A 26,626-nucleotide genomic window follows, 5' to 3' on the forward strand; every position below is an offset into this window, starting at 1 on the left:
GGATTGGGAACTGTTCACAGCTATGCACAGGACTGACAGTGCACATGCTTAAAGAGCAAGAGACAAATGAGAAACTCTCAACTGTTGAGCATGCTAAGCACCTAATATCTCCATAAGCTCTAGGGGGTTCCCTACCCAGAACCTTTGAACGAAGAGTCAACTGTCTGTGAAGCGTGCTGCCCCAAGAGTGTGTTAGCTATCCCAAATGTAAGTTAAAGAATGGTGTCTGTTAGAACAAGGCTCGGCTTTTAAGCACTTGACTACACTTGAATCATCAAAAGCTAAAGCATTCCAAATTGGGAGAATGAAGCAGCTGAATCTCACTATGCCGGCATGCTGGAATGCCTTGGAGATTTCAAGGACAATGATTTGAAACATGTCTAAAGTGTTTATTCTAGGCTCCAATGCTTGCTTTCAAAGCCCAAAGTGGAACCAAGTTCATTGCCTACTGGGAAGGGATTAAGGGATGATGTCATTACCATTGTTCCCTCTCCTAGTCTTAGCTAGGAAGAACAGGGTAACACACACAGTACTGCTGGCCTTGGGAGATAAAGCCCGCAGCCAGTGGTTATGAATGGTTCAAGGATGCACTCACTACTTTGGGATCTTAGAGTTGAGGGCAAGCTCTCCTAGGCCAGTGGTTCTTAGTGTGATTCCTGGATCACAGTCTGCATCTCTTGGCAAGTTCTCTGTTTCTGGTCTGGAACTGCAAACTCTTTGGGTGGTGCCCCCAACCCTACTTTGTGAAAGACCAGTATTTCTGATACTAACATTTGACAACCACTCTCTTTGCAGCATAAGATACCCCAATAAAAGGGCAGTCTACTGTGGGGGGGGGATGGGAACAACAAGGAACACCTTGATGACACATTTCAGACTCATCTAACTTCATTTCCCTTGCTCAAAACGAATACAGCTGTCTCCTGGGATCGTCAGATATGAAGGAAACCTGGGTCTTAGGTAAAAAAAAAAAAAAAAAAAAAAAACCTTTCAGGTTTTTTTTCTTTGTTCTGGGACAGTGTCTCATATAATCCAGACTAGCATCAGACTCCACGTATAGCCAAAAGTGGTCTTCAATTTCTGACCCTTTTGCCTCCTCTTTCCAAGTACTAGATGCATGCCACCATTCCCTGTTGACAGAGGTTTCTGTCCCACGCAGTCCTGCAGCTGTTCAGTCCCAAAGAAACACACAGAGCCTGCATTAATTATAAACTGGTTGGTCTATTAGCTCAGACTTCTTATTAACTCTTATAACTTACATTAACCCATAATTCTTGTCTATGTTAACCACATGGCTTGGTAGCTTTTATTAGTGAGGCTTCCTCTGCGTCTGGGTGACAACTGCGACTGTGCCTTTTCTCTTCCCCAAATCCTCCTGTTCTCATTGTCCTGACTATACTTCCTGCCTGGTTACTGGACAATCAGCGTTTTATTAAACAAGTACAAGAGACAAATCTTTACAGGGTACAAGACCATTGTCCCACAGCAATTCCCAGTGTATGAGGTGCTGGGAATCGAATCAAGGGTTTTACACTTGCTAAGCAAGCATGCTGCTAACTAGTTACACATGCAACTCCTTTAACTATAGTCAGTTTTTCAAGCTCTTTCTCATTTGTGTCAATCACAGGAGGAACGTATAACATTTTATTACAGCATCATATTCTTGCTCTAATGAATTGAAAGCATTTCCCAAGTTTCCTCCAGAAAAAATTAATACCACAAAACTATTGTTTTTGGCTTGTTTGTGCTAAATTTCATCTGTAAGGATGTTTTGCTTAATATATAATGAAGGAGCAGAACAAACTCCATTTTGAGAGAGAACTCCATTTTAGACAGGATCTAACTGGGGGGAGGGGTGAATGCAGTCCAGCAAAGTCATAAACATTCCCAAAAAATTGTGCCAGCCCTGGTCACAGTGACCCACCACGGTGTCTAAAAAACATCTGCTTCCTTTGAACGTCCTTGTCCTTGTAGGTACCTGATTAACCACTGTGTTGGCTGTTTTGAAATTCCCCTATATCCCATCCAATGAATTCAAAAGTTGTATACTTTTACCCAGTTCTGACACGCCAGGACCTGTGCCACCCCGCCATGTGGTTTTCCCTTTAAAATCTCTTTACCCTGAAGCCTCTGGGCCGATCTCCCACACTTGCTGTGGGGCTGTGTCAGATTATGGCCCGTGTTAGCTAACTTGTAATCAATAAACCCCATGAGTTTTACATTGGATATTGACTCTGTGGTGGTCTTTGTGGGTCCCCTGACGCAAGCACAACAATATCTCTGCATGAGTGCGGCTGGTGCCCATGGAGGCCAGAAGGGGGCATTGGGTTCCACGCAACTGGAGTTACAGATGGTTGTGAGTCACTATGTGGATGCTGGGAATCAAGCTTGGGTTCTCTGCAAGAACAGCAGGTGTTCTTAATTGTTAGCCATCTCTCCAGCCCCAAGACTTACTTTTGTTTTTCAAATCAAATTTTAGGCTTGTCTTTCCTGCAGATTGCTCCTTGCTCTTACTGCTTTTGTTTTAAAAAGTTTTAGTTCATTGTAAGGTCACCATATTTCACATAAATTGCATTAAGCATTTGATCCTCATTTGTCCTATTAAATAAGAACGGACCAGATGGATATTGCTCTACTCTCTCTCCTGAGCAGGTTTTAGGCAATTAAAAATGATTATTTTTACTACGTATTTTATGTGTCAGCCAGATGTTATCTGTGGTCATTTCTGGAAAGGATCACTCTGTGGAGGTTACAAAACACGTTTTTTCCTTTGGGAGACTGGACTTCTAAGTGTGATCAAGAAAACATGTGCAACTGATTTACTCTTGTATGCTTGTTGCCAGGACAGAATTGGCCTACCATCTCACCACCTATGCGGGCAAAGATCTATTCAAATTTTCCTTCTACACATCTCTGTGTCAGGCACAGAAAACCAACAAAACCCATCTGGTTGATGGAAGAAAAATGAATATCAACTTCCCACTGTACTTCTTCCAAAGGACTGATGTGCCTTTTGGAAGCTGTCTACACACGCCATCATAAAGATTTGGCTCACTCAAGACCTCGGGTGCAACTACTTATCACACGGGCACGCTTCCGGAGAGCACAACAGTGTTTGCACAGCTCTCTCTCTATTCTTCATGCAAGCTAATTGATCTGCATTTCTCAATAGTGTTGAAATGATTCAGAATGGGGGCAAAGAATTCACAATTATTAAGCTGCTGTAGTTACACAGGTCATTTTCTCCCCAATTAGAATCCATATAATTTTCCTAAAACAACATATAATCTCTTTAAAAATGTAGATCTACAGGTCATCCAAGATTATGACATTACGATCAACAGAAAACCTCAGCCACACTAGCACATAGTAGAATGGCGAGGTAGAGGTGGCCTCTAAAACACTAAATCACAGACTACATTTAGTTCATGATTTTGAATGGTACAGAAAATCAATAGGCAAGACCATTTCAGTTTCGAAAACCTGACCCTGTCCTGTCAAATACTACAAGATGTGGAAATGTGGACTCTGGCTTCAGCTGTGACTTTGTCTCTGAGACAGCATCTCACTGTAGCCAGACTGGCGTGGAACTCTCCACGTAAGTCTCCCTGTAGACCAGGATGGCCTTGAAGTCACCGACCCACCTTAAAGGTGTGCACACCCCCCCCCCACACACACACACAGCTTCAGCTCTGGCTGGAATGTAACCTCGAGAGAGAGATTTTTCTGCACCCCTGTACAAAATGACAGGGTTGAACTAGACAATCCTCTGAAGTCCCTTCAGGTCCCTATTTCATAGGATGCTTGTAAGAGTCAGGTTTGACCTACCACACTTTATTGACACACTGTAACCATTTGGGGGAAGAAGAAGGTCTTCCCTGTTAACTGAATCTTCTTACACAGAACCTGGCCATTCATTTCCTGCTTTGTAAAACATCTGTCCCTAATGCTATGAAGTACTCAGATCTCCTTAAGAGTAAAACATGGTCACCTCAGAAATGACTCCTTCCATCAGACAGGACGTCGCCCTTAGAGTCATCTGTGTAGCATGTAGCTAAAGACTCAGGAAAGAAGGGCCAGGAACGCCTCATGAAGGACCCCAAAGTCCTTGGAACAAATTGTCCCTCAGAATGAAACGTTATTTACCTTCGGATCAGGCCACACTCAGCAGCTCCTACTGGGTGTGAGAGATTCACCAGTCTTAATCCCCTGCCTGCATCTGCAACTGTCCACGGAAGTCCATGTCAGGGGATGCCTCATACAAATTAAAATTGAAGATAATGATGCCTGCTCACGTGATCAACTCAAATGACCAGCTGGGTCTAATGGGAGGCACGCAGAAACCCCACTGGAATTGGAAGAGCTTCGAAGGTGACAGGGTGTCATTATTTCTCAGCAATGCTTCTTCTCCAGAGGTGACTGGCCACTGCGCTCATGAGCACCAGGGCCAACACGCTATGCAGCTGGGTACGGCACTCAGAGCTAAGGCACAAGGCAGGAGTCAGCACTTTGCCATGGCGCTGGGGAGAGCAGGGCTGCTGTGGCGCTGGGGAGAGCAGGGCTGCTCTTCCGTTCTTATTTTAGTTCTTTCCTTTACAGTTAGCGAAGGGCTTTGCGGGAATTGCTTAATTGACTCCCGAGAGGCAAATTCTAATTTAGATCGGTACAAAGTGTTTTCTCTTTCTAGCCATAAAACGTTTTCTTGGATTTGTTCTAATTATCCTTGGGGTGAGGTGATCTTGGGTCTGAAAGCACTGTTACGTCACCTGCCCTCAGCCCTTCATTTCACAGAGGCCAACACGGAGGTCGAAGGATGCACACAGGCTGGACCAAAGTCCCAAGGTGAGAGAGAGGCAGAGGCTGAGCTAGTCTGCAGTCGAGACGATGCCCAGGACGGACTCAGGCTGGCACTTTTGCTACCGATTAACAGGGGAGTATTCATAGGAGGGAGAGAGGGAAGGAGGGAGGGAGGGAGGGAGGGAGGACTGGTTGATTCTTGATGAAAAGGCACCATTTTAAAATGCTCAGGTTTTAAAAGCTCTCATGGTAGAGGTGTCAGCAAGCAAAGGAACTGGTAGGAGGGAGGAGCCACAGAGCAAAGGAGCACACAAAGAGTGAAGGCAGTCACAGTCACAGTCACAGCCCTGTTCGTGTGTCCCTAGCTGCCTGAAGGTGACCCACAGAAGTGACTGCAGGCTCAGCAGGCAGCCTCCCACCCGGCTTACTGATCATTTCTTTATTTTCGTAGTCCCAGGCCTCTCTCACAGACTACACAAGCATGCCATCCCACACCATGGCTACTTCTCCAATGTGGATGCATCTGTGTCTGTGTGCACGCACACGTGTGTGCAGGTCAGAGCATGAGCATGTACGGAAAACAGAGACCGGCCCTTGTGTGGTTCCTCAGATGCAGTCGGCCTGGGTTTTTGGATGCAAGCCTGTAACTCACTGCACAGTAAGACGCATGTTCAGTGCTGGAGTTACAAGCAGATGCTGCCAGTTCTTCTTCTCTTTTCTTTTTAATAATTTAAAGAGACTAAAACAATGATCGCCAAGTCAGGTAGGGTGGTATCCCCAGCATTTCCAAAGCTCCAGTCCAGAAGCCCTACCCCCTCAAAGTAAACAAAATAAACATACAAGCAAGACTTTTGTGTTTAAAAATTCAGTGGTATTCACATTTTCTTATAACAACATCAGGATCTCATTACAAAACAGTTAATGAAAGAGTTCCATCCAGCGCTGAAATTCAGGTGGACATTCAGGAGGCCCCGCCTCCCCTCCCCCCCACCCCTACCCCCATTCCCAGGCAGCAGAGGGAGGCTGAGTGACACATTTTCATTTTTATTACATTTGACTTAGTTTCTATGTGTCAGCGGTAGAAGGCACAGCATATGTGGACATCAGCAGACAACTTCTGGAAGCCTGCTCTCTCCTCCCACAAGCAGTTACTCAGAACTGAACCTGTGGTCAGGTTTGGCAGCAAGCACCTTTTGTGCCAAGCCCTCTTGCCTGCCCTAGAATCTCAAGTCAAAGGAAATTTAACTTCATTTTCTCCTCAGAAATTGCTGCAATATAGGCTATTAGGAATACTTTATTCAGAGTTTTTTAGAGAAAACCTTCATAAAATTAATAAATGTGAACTTCCTAATAATTAAGAGCATTCAGCCTTACTTGATCCGAGTTCCACATATAGATTCAATTGTTTTGTTTCTCTTATTTTTGAGTTAATTTCAGGGACGATTTTAATGGGGAAAAGTCAGTTACATATTCTTAAATTACATAACCTTGGCAAAAAACATTTTTTTAAATGCTTTTCCGGGCTGGCTGCTGACCTAGGACATCGGAAGATCATAATAAGCTGGATATTGTCCCGTCACGTGGTAGTATATCTGTGAAGAAAACCAGTATCATAAATTAATAATTAAGCAACCATACACATAAACTAGTAATTACCCCCACTGCGCTGCAATAATCTCACTTGGCGCTGACCAGCAAGACTTTCAGCAGATCTTGCACCTGATCTACAGCAGGTGCGGGTGTGCTTGAAGGAGGTAGAGCCCTGGTTCTGATGAGCTCAGTCTCCACTCCCTCCAAGGCCAAGGTCTTCCCACTCACCTGCTTCTCAATGTCTAAGAGCAGAGAACTGGCCCCTATCCGGAAGAGGTCAGGGGTCAGCCAGTCGTCCCCTAGCTCCTCCTTTACAAGAGAGAGCCACGCTAGGGACTCCTTCGCAGTGCGGATGCCTCCTGCAGGCTTAAAGCCTACCTAAGGGGAGGAGAGAAGAGTGGCCGTGTTAGCAGGCTGATTTCAAAAGCGACACTGTGAATGACCAGTCTTGAGTCACACGTCCCTCCCTAGTCTGCTTCACTTCAGCAAAGGTACCTGTTTCAGTAGAGCCTTACTTGACCAAGACAACATTTCCATCATAAATGGGGACTGGGTGGTCGCTTCTGAAGGGACAAAAATGAGGGCGCATCTCACTGAGTAAACCTCCACCATCTAGACTAAATCTGTAAGGAAAATGTCAACAAACAAGAAAATACACCACAGGTGACCATCCCGTCTACACTGTTTCAAATGAGCCCTCATTTTGAGGTGCAAGGCACTTGTGTACTAAAGACTGGATCAGTGTGGCCATGAGGTCAACCTAATCAAGCAAGGAGACTGACACTGGCTTCAATCTACTTAATTGCAGGCTTGTTCTCTGAGGCTGTAGGCACACAGAGTTCTACAAAGCAGGCAGACCATTAATGGGAGCATAGGAGAAGAATGTCATACTGGTTTCAAAAGTTTATAGGGAGGGCCAGAAACCAGCCAATTAGTGGCTGAGAGGCTGTGAGCCACCTTGAACCCATGCTTTCCCAGAGGCCTGGAGTTCAGTTCCCAGGACTCATGTTGAGGGGCTCTAACTCCAGGGATTCTGGTGCCCTTTTCTGGCTTCTACAGGAACTCATACACACATAGTGCACACAAACACATAGGCATGCATACATGCACGCATGCACTCACAAATAAATCCTAAAAAAAAGACGCAATCCAAATCAGCCAATATATGATGTTTCTACACAATGTCTGACATCCATTAGGAAAAGCACAGGTTCCATGTGTAGAACCTCCTGGTCCCCTGGATTCACTAGTCTAGGCATGTAACTCTCCAGAGGAGTAGACAAGTCTATACACACAAGCTGCCACACCGCACGGTTTGTAGCCCGAGGGTTTAGAGCTCTTTTCAGATAGATCACCTAGCAGGAGGCACTGTGAGCAGAACAGAGAAATGGATGAAAGGTCCTATTAGCAAGTGGGAAACTCCACTGCGAACCCGACCACTGCCCTTGTGTGGCTACTTGTCGGCCATCTTAGCCATTGCAGCCATCACACGGTCTTGCTCCTGCCACACCTACCTCCTCACTCTAGGATATCCCACAACAAACCTCTCTCTACCCTCAGTCCTCTCGGAGCAGTGCATGAACGGTCCCCTAAAGCAGGTCCCCCGCCTTAGTCATACACGAGATAGCTCGCTCAGAAAGAGCATGATACTACTAGCCACTGTTGAGGAACGGCAAATAAATAAATAAATAAATAAATAAATAAACCAACTAAAGTGACATCAGTGAGCTGACAGGAAGCATGCAAGTCCGTCCGAGGAGACCTACTGCAAGTTGGGCAGCGTTCATCAAGATTGTCTACAAATATAATTCAGTGTCAGCAACTCCATTCCAAAAAGAAGTTCTTGTGTAAGCTAATACGCTTTAAGGGAGAGAATATGGAAAACAAATCTATAGTGGAATCAGTTATGATCTATTAAACTGCAGCTTCTCAGGGGTGGTACCATGCGTGGCCTGGGAAGGAGGGGTTTTGCACCGTATAGCATGGCTTACAGTGATGAAGGAGGAACCACAGTCTACGGCCTCCTGGGCTTGCTGTCAGCAACTTACAGGCCGCGCCTGGCTTGCAGGCACACACACAAACACACACAGGGTCTCTTTGTTGGAAATGAAATGTGATAAAGTAAACAGGGTGTGCCTTGCGCTCAGCTTTTGCTTAACACTAAGTGGGGCATCTGCTATTAAGTGGGAGAAAGAACAACCATAAAGAAAAGAAGCAAAGACAAGCGGAACTCCAGCCTGTACGGCTGAGCATGGATCTTCTTTGAGATCTGTTTCTTGCTGTCCGAGAGTTGTCTCAGGAAGGGACATGTTCATGTCTACACCGAGAACAACACGGGCTAGCATGCTCATGTCTACACCGAGAACAATAAGGGCTAGCATGCTCATGTCTACACCGAGAACAACACGGGCTAGCATGCTCATGTCTACACCGAGAACAACATGGGCTAGCATGGCCCACGATCATCCATCCGAGAACTATTATTTCTTTGGTCCCCAACAGCATGCTTTATCACTAATGGTGGAGCTCATGAGACACAGATGCCAAGGGAATCTCCCACATGCACGGCAAGTTGAGTATCTGATTTTGATTTTCTCAGGCCAATGCCTTACCAATAACCTTCTGGGACCTAGCACAGTCAGTTTGGTAAATGACTTTAGGCATGAGTCGCAGGGCTTAACTAGTGGTGACAGCTACAACTGAAAAAAAAAATGAGTTTCTCCTTATACAACTTTTCTTTGAAAACAAATGTTTTTAAATTATCGGATTTGTATCAATCAGAAAGACCATCAAGCAGGAGACATTCATGGTGGATCGTCGTCATTTGAAGGCAACAATGTGTATTCTTCCTACCAGCACTCAACACTGCGAATTTATTCAGAGAAATGCTGGGAGATTATTTCCTCTCACAAGAAGCGCATTCCAGGTAAGTCTCTGATCCCAACAAAAATCTAAGCCACAGTCACTCATAAAGACATTCCACCCACCAGGCAAAACGTCAATGGTCTGGTGAGGAAGGTTCCAAAGGGCAGAAATCAAGACATAGGTTTTAAAAGATGCCCCTCAGGAAGAGAAGGAAGTCTTATTATATTGAACACACTCTCACACACCCCTCTCTCTCACACACACACATTCTCTCACACACACTCACACATACATTCACACTCACACATACATATACATACTCACACACTCTCACACATACTCACACACTCTCTTTCACACACACTGTCGCACACACTCTCACACATACTCACATACACACTCTCACACACATGCTCACACACACACTCTCACATACACTGTCTCACACACACACTCTCTCCCTCACACACATACTCACACATACACACTCTCTCACACACACACACACATACTCTCTCACACACACACACTCTCTCACACGCACCTTTCCAACTATGCAAAACAAAAAACCCTTCTTAGATAATTTGTGGCTAGACAAGCAAGTTGAAGTGGAAAATCCAAATCCAGTTATTAAGAAACACTTTAAATGCATTTTCCTTTTAACTTCATATGTTTCTAAGAATTCTATGGTACTCTTCGAAAAGCTGACAAAAGCTAGCATACACCCTCCTCAGCTAAACACTTTCCCAAACAGCACATCCAACTGCCATAAAATGCAAAAAAAAAGAAAAAGAAAAAGAAAAATGGATATTTAATTCAAGAGCTATAGGACGGAAAGCTACCACTTCCCTGCTGTTTCGCAGTATTTCATTATTCTGTTTAATAAGTTCATCTCCTCGAGAATTTTCTCTTCACCTCATATTATTAAAAGTAATAAGTTTTTCTGGACCGGGGGTTTCCCAACAGAAAAACCAATTTATGTGTGTCCTTCAATAATGACAGGAAAAGATTATTTTCCATTATACTGCCTACTTTTCATATCGCCACCACAGCTCATCATTCAATAAATGTTACTCCGCAATTCTCTGCCCTTCCGCAAGGAAGTTAAATTTCTACATTAACCTGTTTTCAACGGCCAACGCCTTGCCAGAAAAACCTCTGTGTCGCAGCACAATTAGTTTCTTAAAGAACCCATTTAGGAATCTCTTGTCAGTGATCAAATTGTCTTCGGTTAATAAAAGGACACAGAGAGTTTACATCTTGATCACACACACGCTCCACACTCACACTCACTCTGCTAACCGCGTACGTTCCCCCAGCGAGGTGTTCTTCTGTAATGAAAGTAAATTAAACATTTATCTTAATAAAGGCGACTCATTCACACCTTCTGCATAGGGAGACGTTATCGTGCGTGCGGGCAGCAAGGAGAGTTATAAATAGTCTCCTCTTCACTTTGAGGGAAGATTTGCTGGCAGTAAGTAACGTACCTTCTTTCCAGTCTTCCAGAAGAAATCTCTAATGGCCCGTAACATTACGATGGCTACTGGGAAGGTGGCATTTACCGTTTCTTTTCCAGTAGAAGTCTTAATAAAATCTGACCCTAAAACAGAGGCAAAGAAAAATCCCAGGTTAATTAAAAACTTACTTCTACACTTAAGTCATTGAAAGAAGTGAATAGCGTGCAATGCTGCCTCCCCTCCTCCCCACTGCATCTCCCCAGGGACGACTCGACTTTACTTTTTGGTAATTATGTGAAAAAACTCAAATGAAAATCTACCATTAAAAGACTTCTGTTTCTAAATAAGAACCAGAAGAAAGGGAAAAGTGTTGCAAATTGCTGTCTTCTGGGCACAATGCAGCCACTGCAATTATGTCCCACAGCAGCAGAGGTTGTCACTCCCGAGCCTGTACAAGACTGAGCCTGTCTTTCATCAGTCGTGGATGGGGCTCTACCCTCCCTGCTGAACTTCTTGCTGCTGGTGGGTTCTGGGGAGTGACAGTCATTGTGTTTGGTTGAATACCCATGGCGAAGCCCACCAGACTTCATGGGACAATTCTGAACCCATAGCTGCATGGCCCTGATTAAAATCTGTGGGTCACTAAATGAAACACAAAGATACAAATGTATGAAAGGGGCTCTTAAGGAAGTAGAGGTGGCTGGTGGGGGTGCTAAGAAGGGGGAGTGGAAGGGAGGGTGGGCTATAAGGAAAGGTGGGAGAGGGTAATCAGAGCACATCACACACGTATGAAATGAAAAAGAAAAAATATCAGTTAAGAATTTTATCTTTCTTCACCATCAGATAAATTAAATTAGCCACCCGATGGATTCTCATAGACTCTGGTGCTCTTGTCTCTATATTTCACAGCCAATTAAAATCAAGTTGGTTTGTTTAATGCATAACTGAGATGAATAAAAACAATTTTATGCCCTGTGCTCACTACCATGAATCTTGACACTTCCCACAGAACTGTGGAGTGCCTAGTCCTCCCCCTCTTCCCCATTCCCCTCTCCCCCACACACAGTGGAAAGCACATAGCCCAGCTGTGACGGCCCCAGGACGGTCACGGTCACATGCTGATCTCTGTTGCCTTGATGAAGTGCAAGGCCACCCAACCAGATGTGGATTTCATGACATATACCATGCCCTTTCATAGTCTGCTGATGTTTTCAACAGCTTCCTGCTTTTGCATCTTAAGTCTGTTTACGTAGATTATTAAAACAGCGATAGGGAGGGACTCGATACTAGGTGCTACACGGGTGTCAGCACAGGTGATCCTTACCGCTGTTACCAAGTGCTGATGTGAGCTCTATTCTCAAAGAGGACACTGAGGCACAGAAAAGTTATGTAGCTTTCTTGAAGTCACATGGCAAGGTCTCCCCGGCCGCCTCATCCCGTCCCTGTGATTTCAGCTAAGGCAATCTACCTTAGCTTGCCTTTTAGAATAGCCCCACTTATCTGGGGTCACATACCATCAGCCCAAACAGAGAAGCCTTCCTTCAGGTGGTATTGAGCCCAGCAGTGCTCGAAACCCGACCCCCCATCCATACACAGTATGGGACCACAGACACTGCTAGAGAAGAAAGTTCTGGAGTCTTGTTTTAGAGGAGGTGGAACCAATCACGATGCTGCAGGCCACATCACATACACGTGGCTTTAAAATGGAGTGTGAGCTCTGAATGTTTTCCTCATGAAGACGTGACAAAGGACTGAAAATCGATATTCACAGAGCTTTGAATATTACCCAAGAAATATATCTACTGAAACATCACATGTTCACCCTATCAATATGTTCAAATTTTATTTATCGGTTTGAAGGAATTCTGTGTTCCCACAACAGGCCAACTGACTCAGAGTTAATAAACATACACAAGGTTCTCAGGTGCACTTAGGGACAAGTTCACAGCTGTCATTCAAGGAGTCTGTGGAACAATTCTTAAAATTAATTTGAGTCTCTCAGAATCTATCACAGAAGTGTGGGACGGAACATGAAGGCAGAAACAACCTAAATTTCCCCGTATAGCGTCAGTTTGACAAGATACTTCCACGACTATTCTGTGCACTGAAAGGCTCAAGTAGATACACCTTTATTTCACACGCCATGAAGACACAGCAAAAGCACACCCTTGCCTTCAAAGGCACAGTGACCCTAGAGAAACAACGTGAAGCGCTGGCAGTAGGCCTGGTATCCAGCTCCAGCTCCCGTGATAGCCACAAGAATTCAATCTTCCGCCTTTCTAGAAACGGTCTTTAAAAACCCTAGGTGCTTCACAGAATCAAAAGGGAAAATCTGTGTGAAAACACAGAAATCCCTCAGGGATTATATGAAATCACATGAAGCAGAGGCCTTAGGTAACCTAGGGCCTCTGTGGAAGAGTTTGGGGCGGGACCATTGAAGCCGCGCAGTGTTGTAAGCAGCAGCAGAGATCACGAGCCATTCTGAAGGCAACTCAGAAAACCAGAATGCTGAGAGAAAGGCACAGGAAATCATGCTCATGAGGGGTCCCAGTATTGCAAAGGCTCTTGAGAATTGTGTCCTGAAAGTTCAAAGAAGGTTGAATTCCAAAATAATTGCCTGATGTTTTGGGTGGAAGAAATTTTGAGCCTAACATGTGGAGCATGGCCTGGCTGCTGTTCACTGAGTTCGCTCAGATTGACACTGAGGAAGTGAAGGAAGTACAGCAGAAAGAAAAGGTTTGGCAAGAAAGAGCTTGGATCTGTTTAAAGTTCAGGACAGGGGCAAACAAGGCGACAGCAATTAGAACTCTCTGTTAAGATTTGCCCTGAGACAGTCAGGAGACGGCCATGAGCCATGGAACCAGGAGCAGAATGGTGAGTGCTTGGCGTAGGTTGGGGGCACTGTCTTGGAAGAGCGCAGAGTTTTATGAGGAGGCAGAGCTATGAGCTTCACTGGGGGAAGATGGTCACTGGGAGCAAAACTTGGGGTCACTGTTTCCTGTCTTGTCTCTGATTTCTGTTCTACCAAGATGTGAGACGTGAGGAGTCCCAGCCAAATGCTTCTGCCGCCAGAACTGAGGAGATTCCTATCACGCCTTGCCCAGCACGATGGACTGTTGACCTTCAAACCATGAGTTTAAAGAAATCCTTTCTTTCTTAGTTGTTTTGTTGGCATTTGGTCACAGCAAAGAGAAAAGTAGCGTATACTCCTGTACTTGGCATAAATACTGCGGAAATAACACATCCAAGGAAATCACCAGGTGCCTTCTCTTCTGAGTCTACAAACCAGCTGAAAGAGTGTGTGTGTGTGTGTGTGTGTGCGCGCGCGCGCGTGCGTGCGTGTGCCAGCAAGTGTGCCATATGCCAGGGTTCACATATGTCAGTCAGAGGAAAGCTTGTTGGAACTGGTTCTCTCTTTCCACCATGCAGGTTCTTGGCATTGGACGGTCAGGCTTGAGTCCCTGAGCCCTCTCACCCTAAGTACAGATTTATTAAGGACGCTCATGCCTTGTTGAAGTAATAGTCTATTTGCTGTATATAATGTCTTTTCTTTAAGCCTTCACAATGCTCCTGAAGTCTGTTTCATGTGGAATTAATATAGCTACTCCTATGAGTTAGCATGGGGTGTTTCTCTCCAACCCTTTAAGTTTAACCTTTGTGTAGTACAATTAATAAAACCCCAGAGACAGAAACTGGGGTTCAACCAGAAGGTCAGGAAAGCAAATCAGACAGTCACTGGCTCTTACCTCTACTTCAGTCCAAAATGGCGATTCTGCCTCCAGGAATCCTCAGAATGACACTGACTGAGAATTGTCTCCTCCCCTTTTATATTCCTCTCTAGGGCTGAAATTAAAGGCATGCACCACCCAGTTTCTATGGCAAACTAATGTGGCTACTGGAATTAAAGGTGTATGTCACCACTGCCTGGTCTGTAAGGCTGACCAGTGGGGCTGTTTTACTCTCTGATCTCCAGACAAGCTTTATTTATTAAAATACAAATGAAATATCACTACACCTTTGAGTGAATTTCTCATAAGCATTTAGTAGGGGCTTGGTGGGCTCTATTTAAGACTCTTCTTTTAATTGGTATATTTAGATCATTAAAATTGAAAGTGATTATTGATTCTGTGGGACTAATATCTACCAAGTTTATACCTCTTCCACCTGCTGCATCTGTTGTTCATTTTCACAGCCCTTTGGGTCTTCTCTGACTTATCTGAGAATCCTACATGTTTCCAGTTTATCTCCTGAGAGTGTAGCAATTAGACTTCTCTTACTATTGGAGACTTCCCTGGAGTTTTTAATACATATTTTTTTTCAATTCATCTCATTCTATCTTCAAGTAACATACACTACTATGTGGGTGCTGCAGGGCCTTCACCTTTTAAGGAAGGCTCCTAGATTGTGTCTTCTGTCTGTCAGAGTCCTGCCGTCACTCATCCAGAGCCTGCAGGCTCTCCCCCAAAGGCCTTCTTTAAACACTTCCCATGGGGCAGGGTCTCTAGCACTGCCTCAGCTTTGGAGAGTTATGGAGAAGGACAACCTCAGCCACAGAACGCCACCGCTGCAGTCCCTCTGCTCACTCACTGCTGCCCTGCTTTCTCGGGGGTCCACTGCGGTCGTTTCCCTTGTTTGTCCTGGGGCAGTAATGGGTTTTCTTTTTCTGGCTTTATTTTTTTCAGATGCCCTGTTTGTCTTTGGCTTTCTCCTGTTTGCATATGCTACAACTACAAACAATTGTCGTTTCCTCGGCATTTCTGACCATCCTAGATCCATGGCTTGCCCTGGATTAGGACAGGTGTGGCCATTGTACTCCTTTGTACAGTTCCTCTCTTTCTCTATTCTCTCTCTCTCTCTCTCTCTCTCTCTCTCTCTCTCTCTCTCTCTTTCATATTAGAATTATACAAGTATTATAATGAGAAATTCTCCTCAAGTTTTTGGAGGTTCTGTCTTTCCTAACCACTCTTTCTCTAAAGCACACTTTAGTCTGAGAAGCATCCATCAACCCGTTGTCATGCTCAAATGGCAAAGTAAGACCTCAAAGTATTAAGCATCAAGTTAAGTTCTTTCTTCCTGGAAATCAGGTATCAACTGAAATCAGAATATACATTGTAACTGGATGTTTCTCTCCCACTCGCCAGTTCCTGAATAACCACTCTGAGGCTTAATATTAATTACAAACGGTTTGGCTTATTAGCTCAGGCTTATTATTAACTAGCTCCTACAACTTAAATTTACCCATTTCTATTATTCCATATTTTACCATGAGGCTTATGGCTTGTGACCTCACATCTTGCTTCTCCAGCTGTTGGTTGGTATCTCCCTGACTCCACCTTCTTTTCCCCTTCATTTTTGGTTGGATTTCCTGCCTGGCTCTATTCTGCCTAGCCAATGGCCAAATAAGCTTCTTTATTAACCAATGATAATAAAATATATTTAGTATATGGTGGGACATCCCACATCAATACCTAATGGTATATGTAAATAAATATTGTGGACATATTCCCAACAAATATGATGACAAGAGAGAACTGCAGAGCTCAAATTGACCCATTTAACTAAATGAATGCGGGAGGAAATGCATAGGTACAATTTGTTACAGACCCCAAAAGACAGATAAAATTGAAAGAGGAGAAGGTACACGGGAGAACCTGGTCATCAGACAGAAACATTAAAAGCACAAAGGATAAGGCATAACCTCTACTTAAGTAAGTCATTAGGGGACACAGTGGTTATGTAAACACATACTTTAGGGGATGCTGCTGTTGGTCTGGGGATGACTCAGGACTGGAGTCCCTACCTAGCATATGGGAAGCCCCGGGTTCCAGCAAAGCTACTGTTAACATTTCTTACATTAAAAACTATGGAGAGTTTTGGACCCACAAACATCTGGTTTCTGCCCTTAGAGCCCCATGAGGTCTGACCACATGACTCCAGTTTGTAGATGCTACGTTTATGGTCTGTTTTGGGTATCAGGAAGCACAACTGAGAATCATAGTTCAGGCATTTAAGATACTGACTTTCATTAAATTTTAAAAAAATTAAAATTTGACATCACAGAATAGTTCAGAAGATGTATTACATTGGTGCTTTACCACTGCTGGAGAACCCTGGACTCTCTGGTGGGACTAGGAAGTCACACTTTTGTTTTATTTCTCATTCTAATATTACTTTTCCTGCCCTTTACTAAAACAAAATTACCTCAGAAATATATGCTGCTTTCAGAATCACCAAAACCACAGAGCACTGTTGCCTCTCTTCAGAGCACTTGTGAACCCAGCCACAGCTAACACTACCTCAGAAGGTATGTGAACCTGGTCACAGCCAACCCTACCTTAACACGTGTGAATTCAGCCACAAACAACCCTACCTTAGCATGTATGAACCTGGTCACAGCCAACCCCACCTTAGTGTGTGTAAACCCAGTCACAGCCAACCCTCCCTAGACACATCTGAACCCATCCACAGTCAACCCTACCTTTGCATGTGTAGAACTGGTCATGGCCAACCCTACCTTAACCCGTGTGAAACCGGTCACAATCAACCCTACCTTAACGCACGTGAACCTGGCTACCATCAACCCTACCTTAACACATGTGAACTCATTGGGCACAGCCAATCCCACCTTTAACACCATGTGAAACCTGGTCACAGCCAACCCTCTCTTAATACATGTGAACCTAGCCACAGCTAACCCTACCACAGAGGGTGTGTGAACCTAGTCACAGCCAACTCTACCTTAATACATGTGTACCTGGACATAGTCAACCCTACCTTAACACATGTGAACTCATTGACTATAGTCAACCCTACCTCAACACATGTGAACCTAGCCACAGCAAACCTTACCTTCACACAAATGAATCAGGCCACAGTCAACCCTATCTTAACACATGGAAACCTGGCCGTAGCCAACCCTACCTTGGTGTGCTCAGTTTAGGGGATAAAACCTTAATGAGAAAATAGTTCACATCAGCATAAGCGAGCTGTACAAGCGGTCCACACATGTGATGGAATGAGCTAATGTCTAAATTAGGTGAGGAAAGGCCTGAGGAAGTCAGAAGGACCACAATAAACAGACTAGCATTAACTGTGAGTAGTTGGAATTAAAATTAATAATAAATGCGCTGCTTTACATAAAACTGTAGTTCTTATTTTCCTAATTTGGCACCTTTAACACAATTCTTTTTTTGTGGTCTAAGGCTACTCAAAGCTTCTCTGTGGCCTGTAATTACAAGTCTCCATGGTACAGTTTCATTAAAAACTTTCATTAAACAACAGCTGCCCTTGTATATGGTCTTCTAATCAATTTGGTCAAACAGAATGACTTCTAATCAGCTGTTGATAAAAATAGAAGATGAAATTTTAATTCTAATAGATTAACCACAAACTCAAGACAGTCTTCAAAATCCATCTAACTCTATTCTCCAGTGGGTTTAATGACTACTCAGCAACTCATTACTAAATAGAACAAGACGAACATTTTCCAGTTCATTAAAGAAATGTACTATGTATTTTTGCATTGTCCTCATGATTCGTTACAGGGAGTCTTAATTACAAGATAATGGATAATGGTTATTAAATGCAGACTGCAGTAATGAAGCCCTATTCATTTGCGAGCCTCAGAGACTGCAAAGAGAGGAAAATAAAATTACTAGCTTCAAAAGATTAACGGATCAAATTATTATTCAATTTTCAAAATCTCATTCAGACTTCATAGAAACAAGAAGAGATTAAAAACTAGTATTAAGACCAAAGTAGTACATTTACAAAAATAATATCTTAGGGCTATTGCTGTATAATAAGCTTCAGATGTGATTATATTTTAAAGTATAACTAACAATGGAAAAACATACATTTTTATTTCCTGAACAAATCTTATTTACGATACCGGCAGTTTCTAGTAAGATCTGAAAGCCTTGGTGACTGTGGAAAATGGGTTCCAATGCACAAAAGGACAGCACAATGGAAGCTGTTATTAACATTGTATGCTTTACTAATGAAAAATAGAATTTAAACTCGGCTGCTGCCAGAGAAAGCTTGTCCCTAAGTGGAAGTCGCATGGACCCTAGAATAAGAGCTCCCAAGCCCATTGTTCATTAGCCCCGTGTTTTCTATTACTCTCTGAGAAATTACCCATTAGAGGTAGTGGGAAAGTTTTGTATGGTGATTCTAACATTAATGCACACTTACAATCTGCAATGAGATACTTTTTAAAAATAAACAGAATGTATAAAAATATGAGGCACCAGATTAAAATCTATTAGACTCGTTTGTTCCATATGAACTTAAAAATAATTTAGGGCGAGATATAAAGATCCAGTTTCATGGTTGAAGAATGTCTGAAGAAGGAAGCTGGAAGCAGAGATGGGATGCTTGTCTTCATCTAAGAACAGCTGCTCCACAAAGATATGGGTAAATCACTCCTGTATCTTCTCAGGAGAGAAAAGGGGGATGTTTTAAAAGAGAGAGAGAAACAGAGAAAGACGTGGAGAGAAAGGGACAGAGATAGAAAGAAAAGGAGGTAGAGGAGAAGGGACAAGGGGAGGAGAGGAAAAGGAGGAGGAGGAAGGGGAGGACAAGAAGGAGGAGGAAGGGGAGGACAAGGAGGAGGGTGGAGAAAGGGTAGTAGACGGAGAATCTTTTCTCTCTAGTTCATTCTTTCTCCCCGAATACACAGCTGTGGCAATGCTTCTCACTGTGCCCAGTTCAACACAGGAACGAGGCAGTACAGTAAGCAGTAAGGCATATTCCAACAGAATGGCAATTGGAAAGTCACTGCCACATCACAGTTTTAAAATGACTCTAATACACCAAGGGTATGCTCACAGTACCCATACTCCTTGCAGTTGGTCTCCACTAAATAAAAATAAAGACGTGGCCACTTAGAATAAAGCAAAGTGTGATTCAAAATGGAGGGGGGGGGGCGACCCTGACTGCATCATCCTTGATAACAGGCAGGAATGTTGTAGGAGTCTGAACTGCACCACTAACCATTCAAAGAATACTGATATCAACAACAGTCTGGCTGGGGGTGCGGCTGACTGCTTTGCATGGTTTGGTCCCTAGCACCACATTAAGCCAAACATGGTGGCACACACCTACAGCCCAGCATTCAGGAGTCAGAGGCAGAAGCATCCAAAGGAGAAGGCCTTCTCTGATGTCACAGCCATTTTGGCTAACTTGAAATCTCAATACCCAGCCCCACTAAAGGGGTTGGGGGTGGGGGCTTTAAATAATGGCTTTATAAGCCAGAAGTGTCTTTTAATTTAAAATAGTTGCTTTGTTCAAAATAAATTTCAGGACTGTAACAACATTGGAAATAAGCAAGTAACCAAAACAAGTAACTCCTAAGAATGGATTTCATCTGCGTAATTCTGCAAACAGCACTGAGTTTTGTTGTTGTTTTACAAATTCTAAAAAAGTAAAGCTTTACTCAATTCAGCATTTGAACCAAGACTTGCAACGGCAAACACCAGCTGTCCCTCAGCCTTTGCTTCTGCTGCACAGTCTCTGGGATTGTTACTTGTCCAGAAAGTATGTTAAAGATCTATAATGAGTTTCCAAACGCAAATGTCAGAGTTCCAGACAAACACTGCCATTCTAGGGTCTCACTGTCTTTGTCCCCTTCTGAACAAGGCTGCTGAGGAAGGAGAAAGTCTGTGACAAAAACAGACCCCTCAACAGGCAGCAAGTCTCCCTGTTTCTGGACATGCCCCCCTATGTGGACTATTTGAAGTTTTTAAAATAGAAATTTAAAAATGGAGGAAGAGGTGAGTTCATGGGGAGAAAAGAGAAGTCAAAGAAAGACAGAAAGAACTGTGGTCAGAGAGCTTTTCAAGGACAGTTTACAACTGGTGGCTGTGACTTCCTGGCCCGTCCCTGTGAGGACCGCCTTGTCTCAGACAATGGGACCACTCGCCATCTAGACTACTGAGCACTTAAAATGAGTTCATCCATACTGAGATGGGAAGTAAATGTAAAATATACAGGGTTGTGAAAACTGAGTACCAAAAATATACTGAAAAATGTCTCAATAGCATTAAAACTGATCACATACTAAAATAAGATGGTGAATTAGTTCAGAGGCTTCCCTTCACTTACATTTTGGTGGTTTAAATAAATTTCAGAACTGTAACAATACTGGAAAATAAAGTCTCATAATGACTGTGGCGGCTTGAATGGCCTCCATAGACTCACGTGTTTGAATGCTTGGCCCACAGTGAGGAGCACTATTAGGTGTATCCTTGTTGGAGGAAGTGTGTCATTGTGGTGTGATCACAGTCTCCTTCTGCTGCCTGAAGATCAACATATAGCACTCTCAGCTCTTTCTCCAGCACCATGTCTACTTGCATGCTGCCATGCTCCCTGCCATGATGACAATGGACTGAACCTCTGAAACTGTAAGCCGCCCCAGTCAAATGTTCTCCTTTAGAAGAGTTGATGTGGCCATGGTGTCTCCACAGCAGTAGAAACCCTAACAGTAACTAGTTCACCATTCTTCTCACTTGATTAGTGGTGCTATAAAAACAAAAAACAACAATAACGACAACAAAAAAAACTGCTGCAATCGCTTTCTCCATTAAACAGTACCAGTCTCAGGCCTCAGTGAGTTACCTAAGCATGGATTCTCTCTAAAGGCTAAAATTGTGCGGCTCTATTAGACCAATATCTTACAAACATTGGTTTAAAATTGTTCAGAGTTGTGGAGAGAAGGACCGGTGGTTACAGTGCTTGTGTACAGTTGAGGACTAGAGTTTGGATCCCCAGCATTCTGTCATGTGGTTGGTATGCTCAGTCTACCTGTAATCCTAGCACCAAAGGCGGAGAAAGTGGATTTCCAGAGCAGACTAGGTAGCTACATTAGCCATCCATTGGGGTTCTGGATTTGACTGAGAGACCCTGCCTCAAGGAATAAGATGGAAGAGTGATAGGGAATGATTCAACACATCAACCCATGGCCTTCACATGCAAGTAAGTGCTCACCTATGCGTGCCTACCTACCACATACAAAAACATGCACACACACACATATGGAATTGGGAAAAGAAATCAAATGTAAGAGAGCATGGGAGTCAGTAAAAATTTGCGGAGGTAGGAGATTTCTGAATGTTCTACAAGCAAAAATTAGTTGCAATATAATATGTAATAGATCTCCAGCATTTCTGGCAGTATGCAGCCATGCTGTATCATGTGACTTCACTGAAGCCTCGGGTCTGAACACACAATACATGCACTTCACCCAGTGCATGCTGTTGTGCTACAGAACACCCATAAACACTGCCAGGAAGACCTCAGCTTGGACTGGAGATGACTGATGTTATCAGCTACAGTGTTTTTACTACAAACATCCAATTTTTCACCCTTAGCGATACATCATGGCTTAAGAACAGAAAACAAAGAATTTATTTTTCTGCCCTCATTCCTAGCATATAATTGTCAACTTAACATATCTTTAAATTACATTGTACTAGAATATTTTATTTTAAAAGTTGTTTTAGTTGATGACTTGGGGTTCATTTAAAAAATTAAGTGAATTTAATTTAATTTAAAAACTGGGTTTAGTGATGTGGGATTCCCCTCTGTATGCTGTGATTACCATTAATGAATAAAGAAACTGTTTTGGACCTATAGCAGAACAGAACTTAGATAGGCAGGGAAAACTAAACTGAATGCTGGGAGGAAGAAAGTGGAGTCAAAGAGAAGCCATGGAGCTGCCACTGGAGAAAGACACACTGAAACTTTGCTGGTAGGCCACGACCTCATAGTGATGCACAGATTAATGGAGATGGGTTAAATGAAGATGTAAGAGTTAGCCAATAAGAAGTTAGAGCTAATGGGCCAAGCAGAGATATAATTAATACAGTTTCTGTGTGATCATTTCATGTCTGAGCTGCAGAGCAGCCAGGAAACAAACAAGCAGCCTTTCTTACAACAAATTGGCACCAACATGGTTGACTAAATCCACATAAAACCTAAGAAAGCTTGGAAAGGAATTCTAGGCACTAAAAAAACCAAAGTTTAGCCACATTTTTTCCCAAATGGGCTTTGCTTGCTGGGGGCATGCTGCAGCTCCTTTAAGAGAGGTTTTCCTGATTCAGCAGTAGCAGAAAAAAAGATGTACCGTTTCGAACAGCAGTTTCCTGGCTCACCAGCACAAATGGCTCTGGCTCTTTTGGGAGGTCTGGCTATGGAGCATTTAAATGGAGTTTGTGAACTGAGTGCTACAATTTGCTTAGTGACAACATAGACTGGCTGTGTGCCTAAAAATGGGGCTGTGAGCATGGCTCTCAGAGGCAGTAAACAGTTCTACCATGCTGGACTGGGTGGGGCAAACAAGAAGTGCTGTATTTCCCCGAGCAATGGTATCACTTGAGTTAATAAGAAGCACTTAGCATTTTAAGAACCATCCCTGGATAGAAAGGAATTACAGATGCACAATAAGAAAGATTCAGACATAAAAGACCTCTAAATGAGACACCATGTTTAAAAAATGTACGTAGGCTTGGGAGAGAGAAAAAGAAAGAGTATTGAGAGTTATAAAAAGAAGTAAATGGCCAGGCAGTGGTGGAGCACATCTTTAATCCCAGCACTTGGGAGGCAGAGGCAGACAGATCTCTGGGAGTTCAAGGCCAGCCTAGTCTACAAGAGCTACAGAGCTACAGAGAAATCCTGTCTTGAAAAACCAAAACAGAAAAAAAAAGTAAATGGCTTATATATATATATAAATGAAACAAAGTCTTTAAAGAGACAGAGTACAGACAGTCATATATCAAAGGAGTAAAGACAATAAAATAAATATTGAAAAGTAATAGATTTAAAATAAATAAGCCACATAAAGATGGAGAATACACAGAGAGTCTGGATTACGTATATTATTGCGCTTTATTTTTTGACTGTGAAGGAGCTAAGTAACCAACATATATACTTTAAAGGTATTTTGTCCTCAAAATATGAGTCTAAGGATTTGTTGCTTTGGAAAAGAGGTTCTGCTTTTGTTCCCACAGAAAATGAGAACCTGTGGATTCATTCCAGGCTAATATGGTTTGATGCACCAAGAACCCCTGAAAGGTCACCATGAACACCCCAAAAAATTACTTAGCCCAACAAAAAGCAGTAAGCAGTATGGATAGAACTATGCCCATATTCCCAAATATTGTTTATAAATGTTTGTTTATATTTAAAGAGGGATATGCTATAGAGATTTGCACTGGTATGGATCTTGGTTGACTGATACAAATTTAAGGTCAGTTTTATTATATTGTGTACATATACTTCTGTTCTTGATTAAGGTATTATGATTATGTAGCTCATTAAAAAATGTAACGTATAATTAAGAAATACAGGTTAATAGATAATCATCTCTAATAGTCAGGATTCTAGTCATGTTAGTTAGGTTTTCTAGATATATAAAGATATATTTCAATTAGGTAGGTATTCTTCAAACCTTTCAAAGATGTAAGGAATATGGTATTTAAATGTTTTAAGAAGTTAGGACTTTTCATGACAGTGAAAGAAATCTGCTCCTGGAAACACCAACTACTTCAAGAGGAAGATGGGCATCAAAGAGGCTACTCGTGGAGTTTGTTAGTCATTTGCGTAGGAAACTCCTCTTTCCTGAACTGCTTGATGCTATGCTATGTGAACTAAACATGCAGGATCCACAGAGAGATGACTGCTGAACTTGCCTAAAGGTAAGATGATCCTTCAGGGTTCCTGCTTCCTGAAAGAGTCTGCCAGACATTCTGCAGGACAGAAAAGAAAGTGACTAATAGACTGCCAATATAGGTGGAATATCTTTGAAATTTCCTGCTTCATAGAAAAGTCTGCTGGACACTATGGGCCTGTAGGCTGAAGATGGATGCCCTAATGGTACAGAAGAACTTTGGGTGACTGTCCATGCAGCAAGATGACTTTGTCAATTATAGAGTTTTGGAAGTTCCTTACAATGCACTTCCTGTTTACTTATACAATATTATATCCTTCTTAAGTCTTTGATGGAGTTGAAGAACATATAGCTATAGTTTGCTTTAGTTATGATAAAAGATAAGGTAGATATAAATATTGTAACTATAATTCTGGCTTGATACCTGTTTTGTTATATGTAATTTTACGATGTTAAAGTTAAAACCTTCCTTTTTATTTAAACAAAAAAGGGGAGGTGATGTGGGATTCCCTTCTGTATGCTGTGATTACCATTAATGAATAAAGAAACTGTTTTGAACCTATAGCAAGGTAGAACTTGGCTAGGCAGAGAAAACTAAAGTAAATGCTGGGAGGAAAAAAGTGGGGTCAGAGAGAAGTCATGGAGCTGCCACTGGAGACAGACACACTGAAACTCTGCTGGTAGGCTATGACCTCGTGGTGATGCACAGATTAATGAAGATAGGTTAAATTAAGATGTAAGAGTTAGCCAGTAAGAAGCTAAAGCTAATGGGCCAAGCAACGATTTAAATAATACAGTTTCTGTGTGATTATTTCGGGGCTGAGCAGCTGGGAACCAAAAAGCAGCCTCCTTAAAACAGTTTAGGACGGAATTTCCAACCATTTCTGAAATGGTCCTAAACAGTCTTCTGCAATTTCATGTTATAAAATGCAAACATGGGTTAAGTCTGAAAAAATATTTGAATACTCTGTCTTGCAGCATCAACTAATTCACCCAAGAACTGCTTCTTTAAAATGAGAAATGTACATCTAAATGGTTAAATATAAATGTGATTTTGTATTAGACAGTTATAAACATGTATACCACAAGTTGTCTTATAAAACAAATTTTGATTTTTTAAAAAAAATTAGTAAATGTTTGATTTATTAATCTATTTTATAGACCTAACCATTTGGAGCTATGCAATATTTTTTCCAGGTAAAAAAGAGTCAAAAGTTGAAAGGGTTTAGTTATAGGAGAATGAATCCCCTTGACAGTATTTAATGCCTTCTCTGACCCAAGACCCCTTGATAGTATCTAACTGCCCTCTCCGTCTAAGACTCCCTGACACTATCTAACTACCCTCTCTGTCCAAGAATTGGGTTCTGCTTCCAATGATAGAGGTATGGAAACTGTGGAAATGGTCAAGACCAAGGAAGGTTTTAATTTGATTTTATTTTTTATTATGGTATATGAAGGATTCATACACATGACTGCAGGTACCCACAGAGGTCAGAGGGGGAAAATTCCCCTGGAGCTGGAGCTATGGGCAGTTTTGAGCTATCCAACATGGGTGCTGGGAATTAAATTCAGGTCCTATGTAAGTACAGGGCATGCTCTTAACTGTTGAGCCATCTCTCCAGGTCCTCTTCTTTCTTAAAAACTTAAATATTTAATATTTTTTTCAGGGGTGGATAGGTGTGGTGTGTGTGCAGGTGTTCATTTGCCAGAGCAAGTGTGGAGGGTGGTGGATAACTCTGAAAGCTGCTTCTCTCTTTCCACCATAGGTTTTCAGACAAAATTGGGTATGAAAAGCTCATCCCACTGATAAATCTCACAAGCCCCATGAGATGTTTCTTTATAGGACCCCATTCCATTAGCAGGGGTCCTGACTCAAGCAGCATAAATTATGCTTTCCTGTGAACTAACCACACAGGTTGGAATGAATCTTCTGTGTCCACCATGTTACCACTGTTTGTTTTCAGAGAGCTCATGGCATGGCAGAGCAGTACCCCATGATTAGAAGAAAAAGCCCGAATACCCACAGCTTTATTATACAGGTGCAAGAGCTTGGCTAGAACAAAGTGCTGGGGGCTGGAGAGATGCAACTGCTCATCCAGAGGACCTGAGTTTCGTTCTCAGCACCCATGTGTATTACTCACAGTTTGCCTACTAAAGCTGATTCCAGGGGAGCTGGCGCCCACTTCTGGCTTTGAGGGTACCTACATATATGGGCACATACTCACACACAGTAACACATGATTAACAATAA

The 26,626-nt window shown here is 42.7% G+C and overlaps 1 protein-coding gene across 4 annotated transcripts in view; it reads right to left on the minus strand.

Moving 5' to 3' along the window:
• Positions 1-5,821: 5,821 nt before the first annotated feature.
• Positions 5,822-26,626, minus strand: part of Dera (deoxyribose-phosphate aldolase) — an 85,905-nt gene continuing 65,100 nt past the window's right edge. For all 4 annotated transcript variants that reach the window (XM_048432475.3, XM_085687277.2, XM_085687276.2 and 1 more), the window contains 3 exons: positions 10,740-10,852; positions 6,616-6,765; positions 5,822-6,389 (listed from right to left, as the gene is read on the minus strand). In XM_048432475.3, coding sequence (XP_048288432.1) covers positions 6,333-6,389; positions 6,616-6,765; positions 10,740-10,852 — 320 coding nt within the window. In that variant the 3' untranslated portion in view covers positions 5,822-6,332. The remainder of the gene's footprint in view (positions 6,390-6,615; positions 6,766-10,739; positions 10,853-26,626) is intronic.

Source organism: Myodes glareolus, chromosome 3 (assembly GCF_982192425.1).
Source record: "Myodes glareolus chromosome 3, mMyoGla1.1, whole genome shotgun sequence".
Taxonomy (NCBI): Eukaryota; Metazoa; Chordata; class Mammalia; order Rodentia; family Cricetidae; genus Myodes; species Myodes glareolus.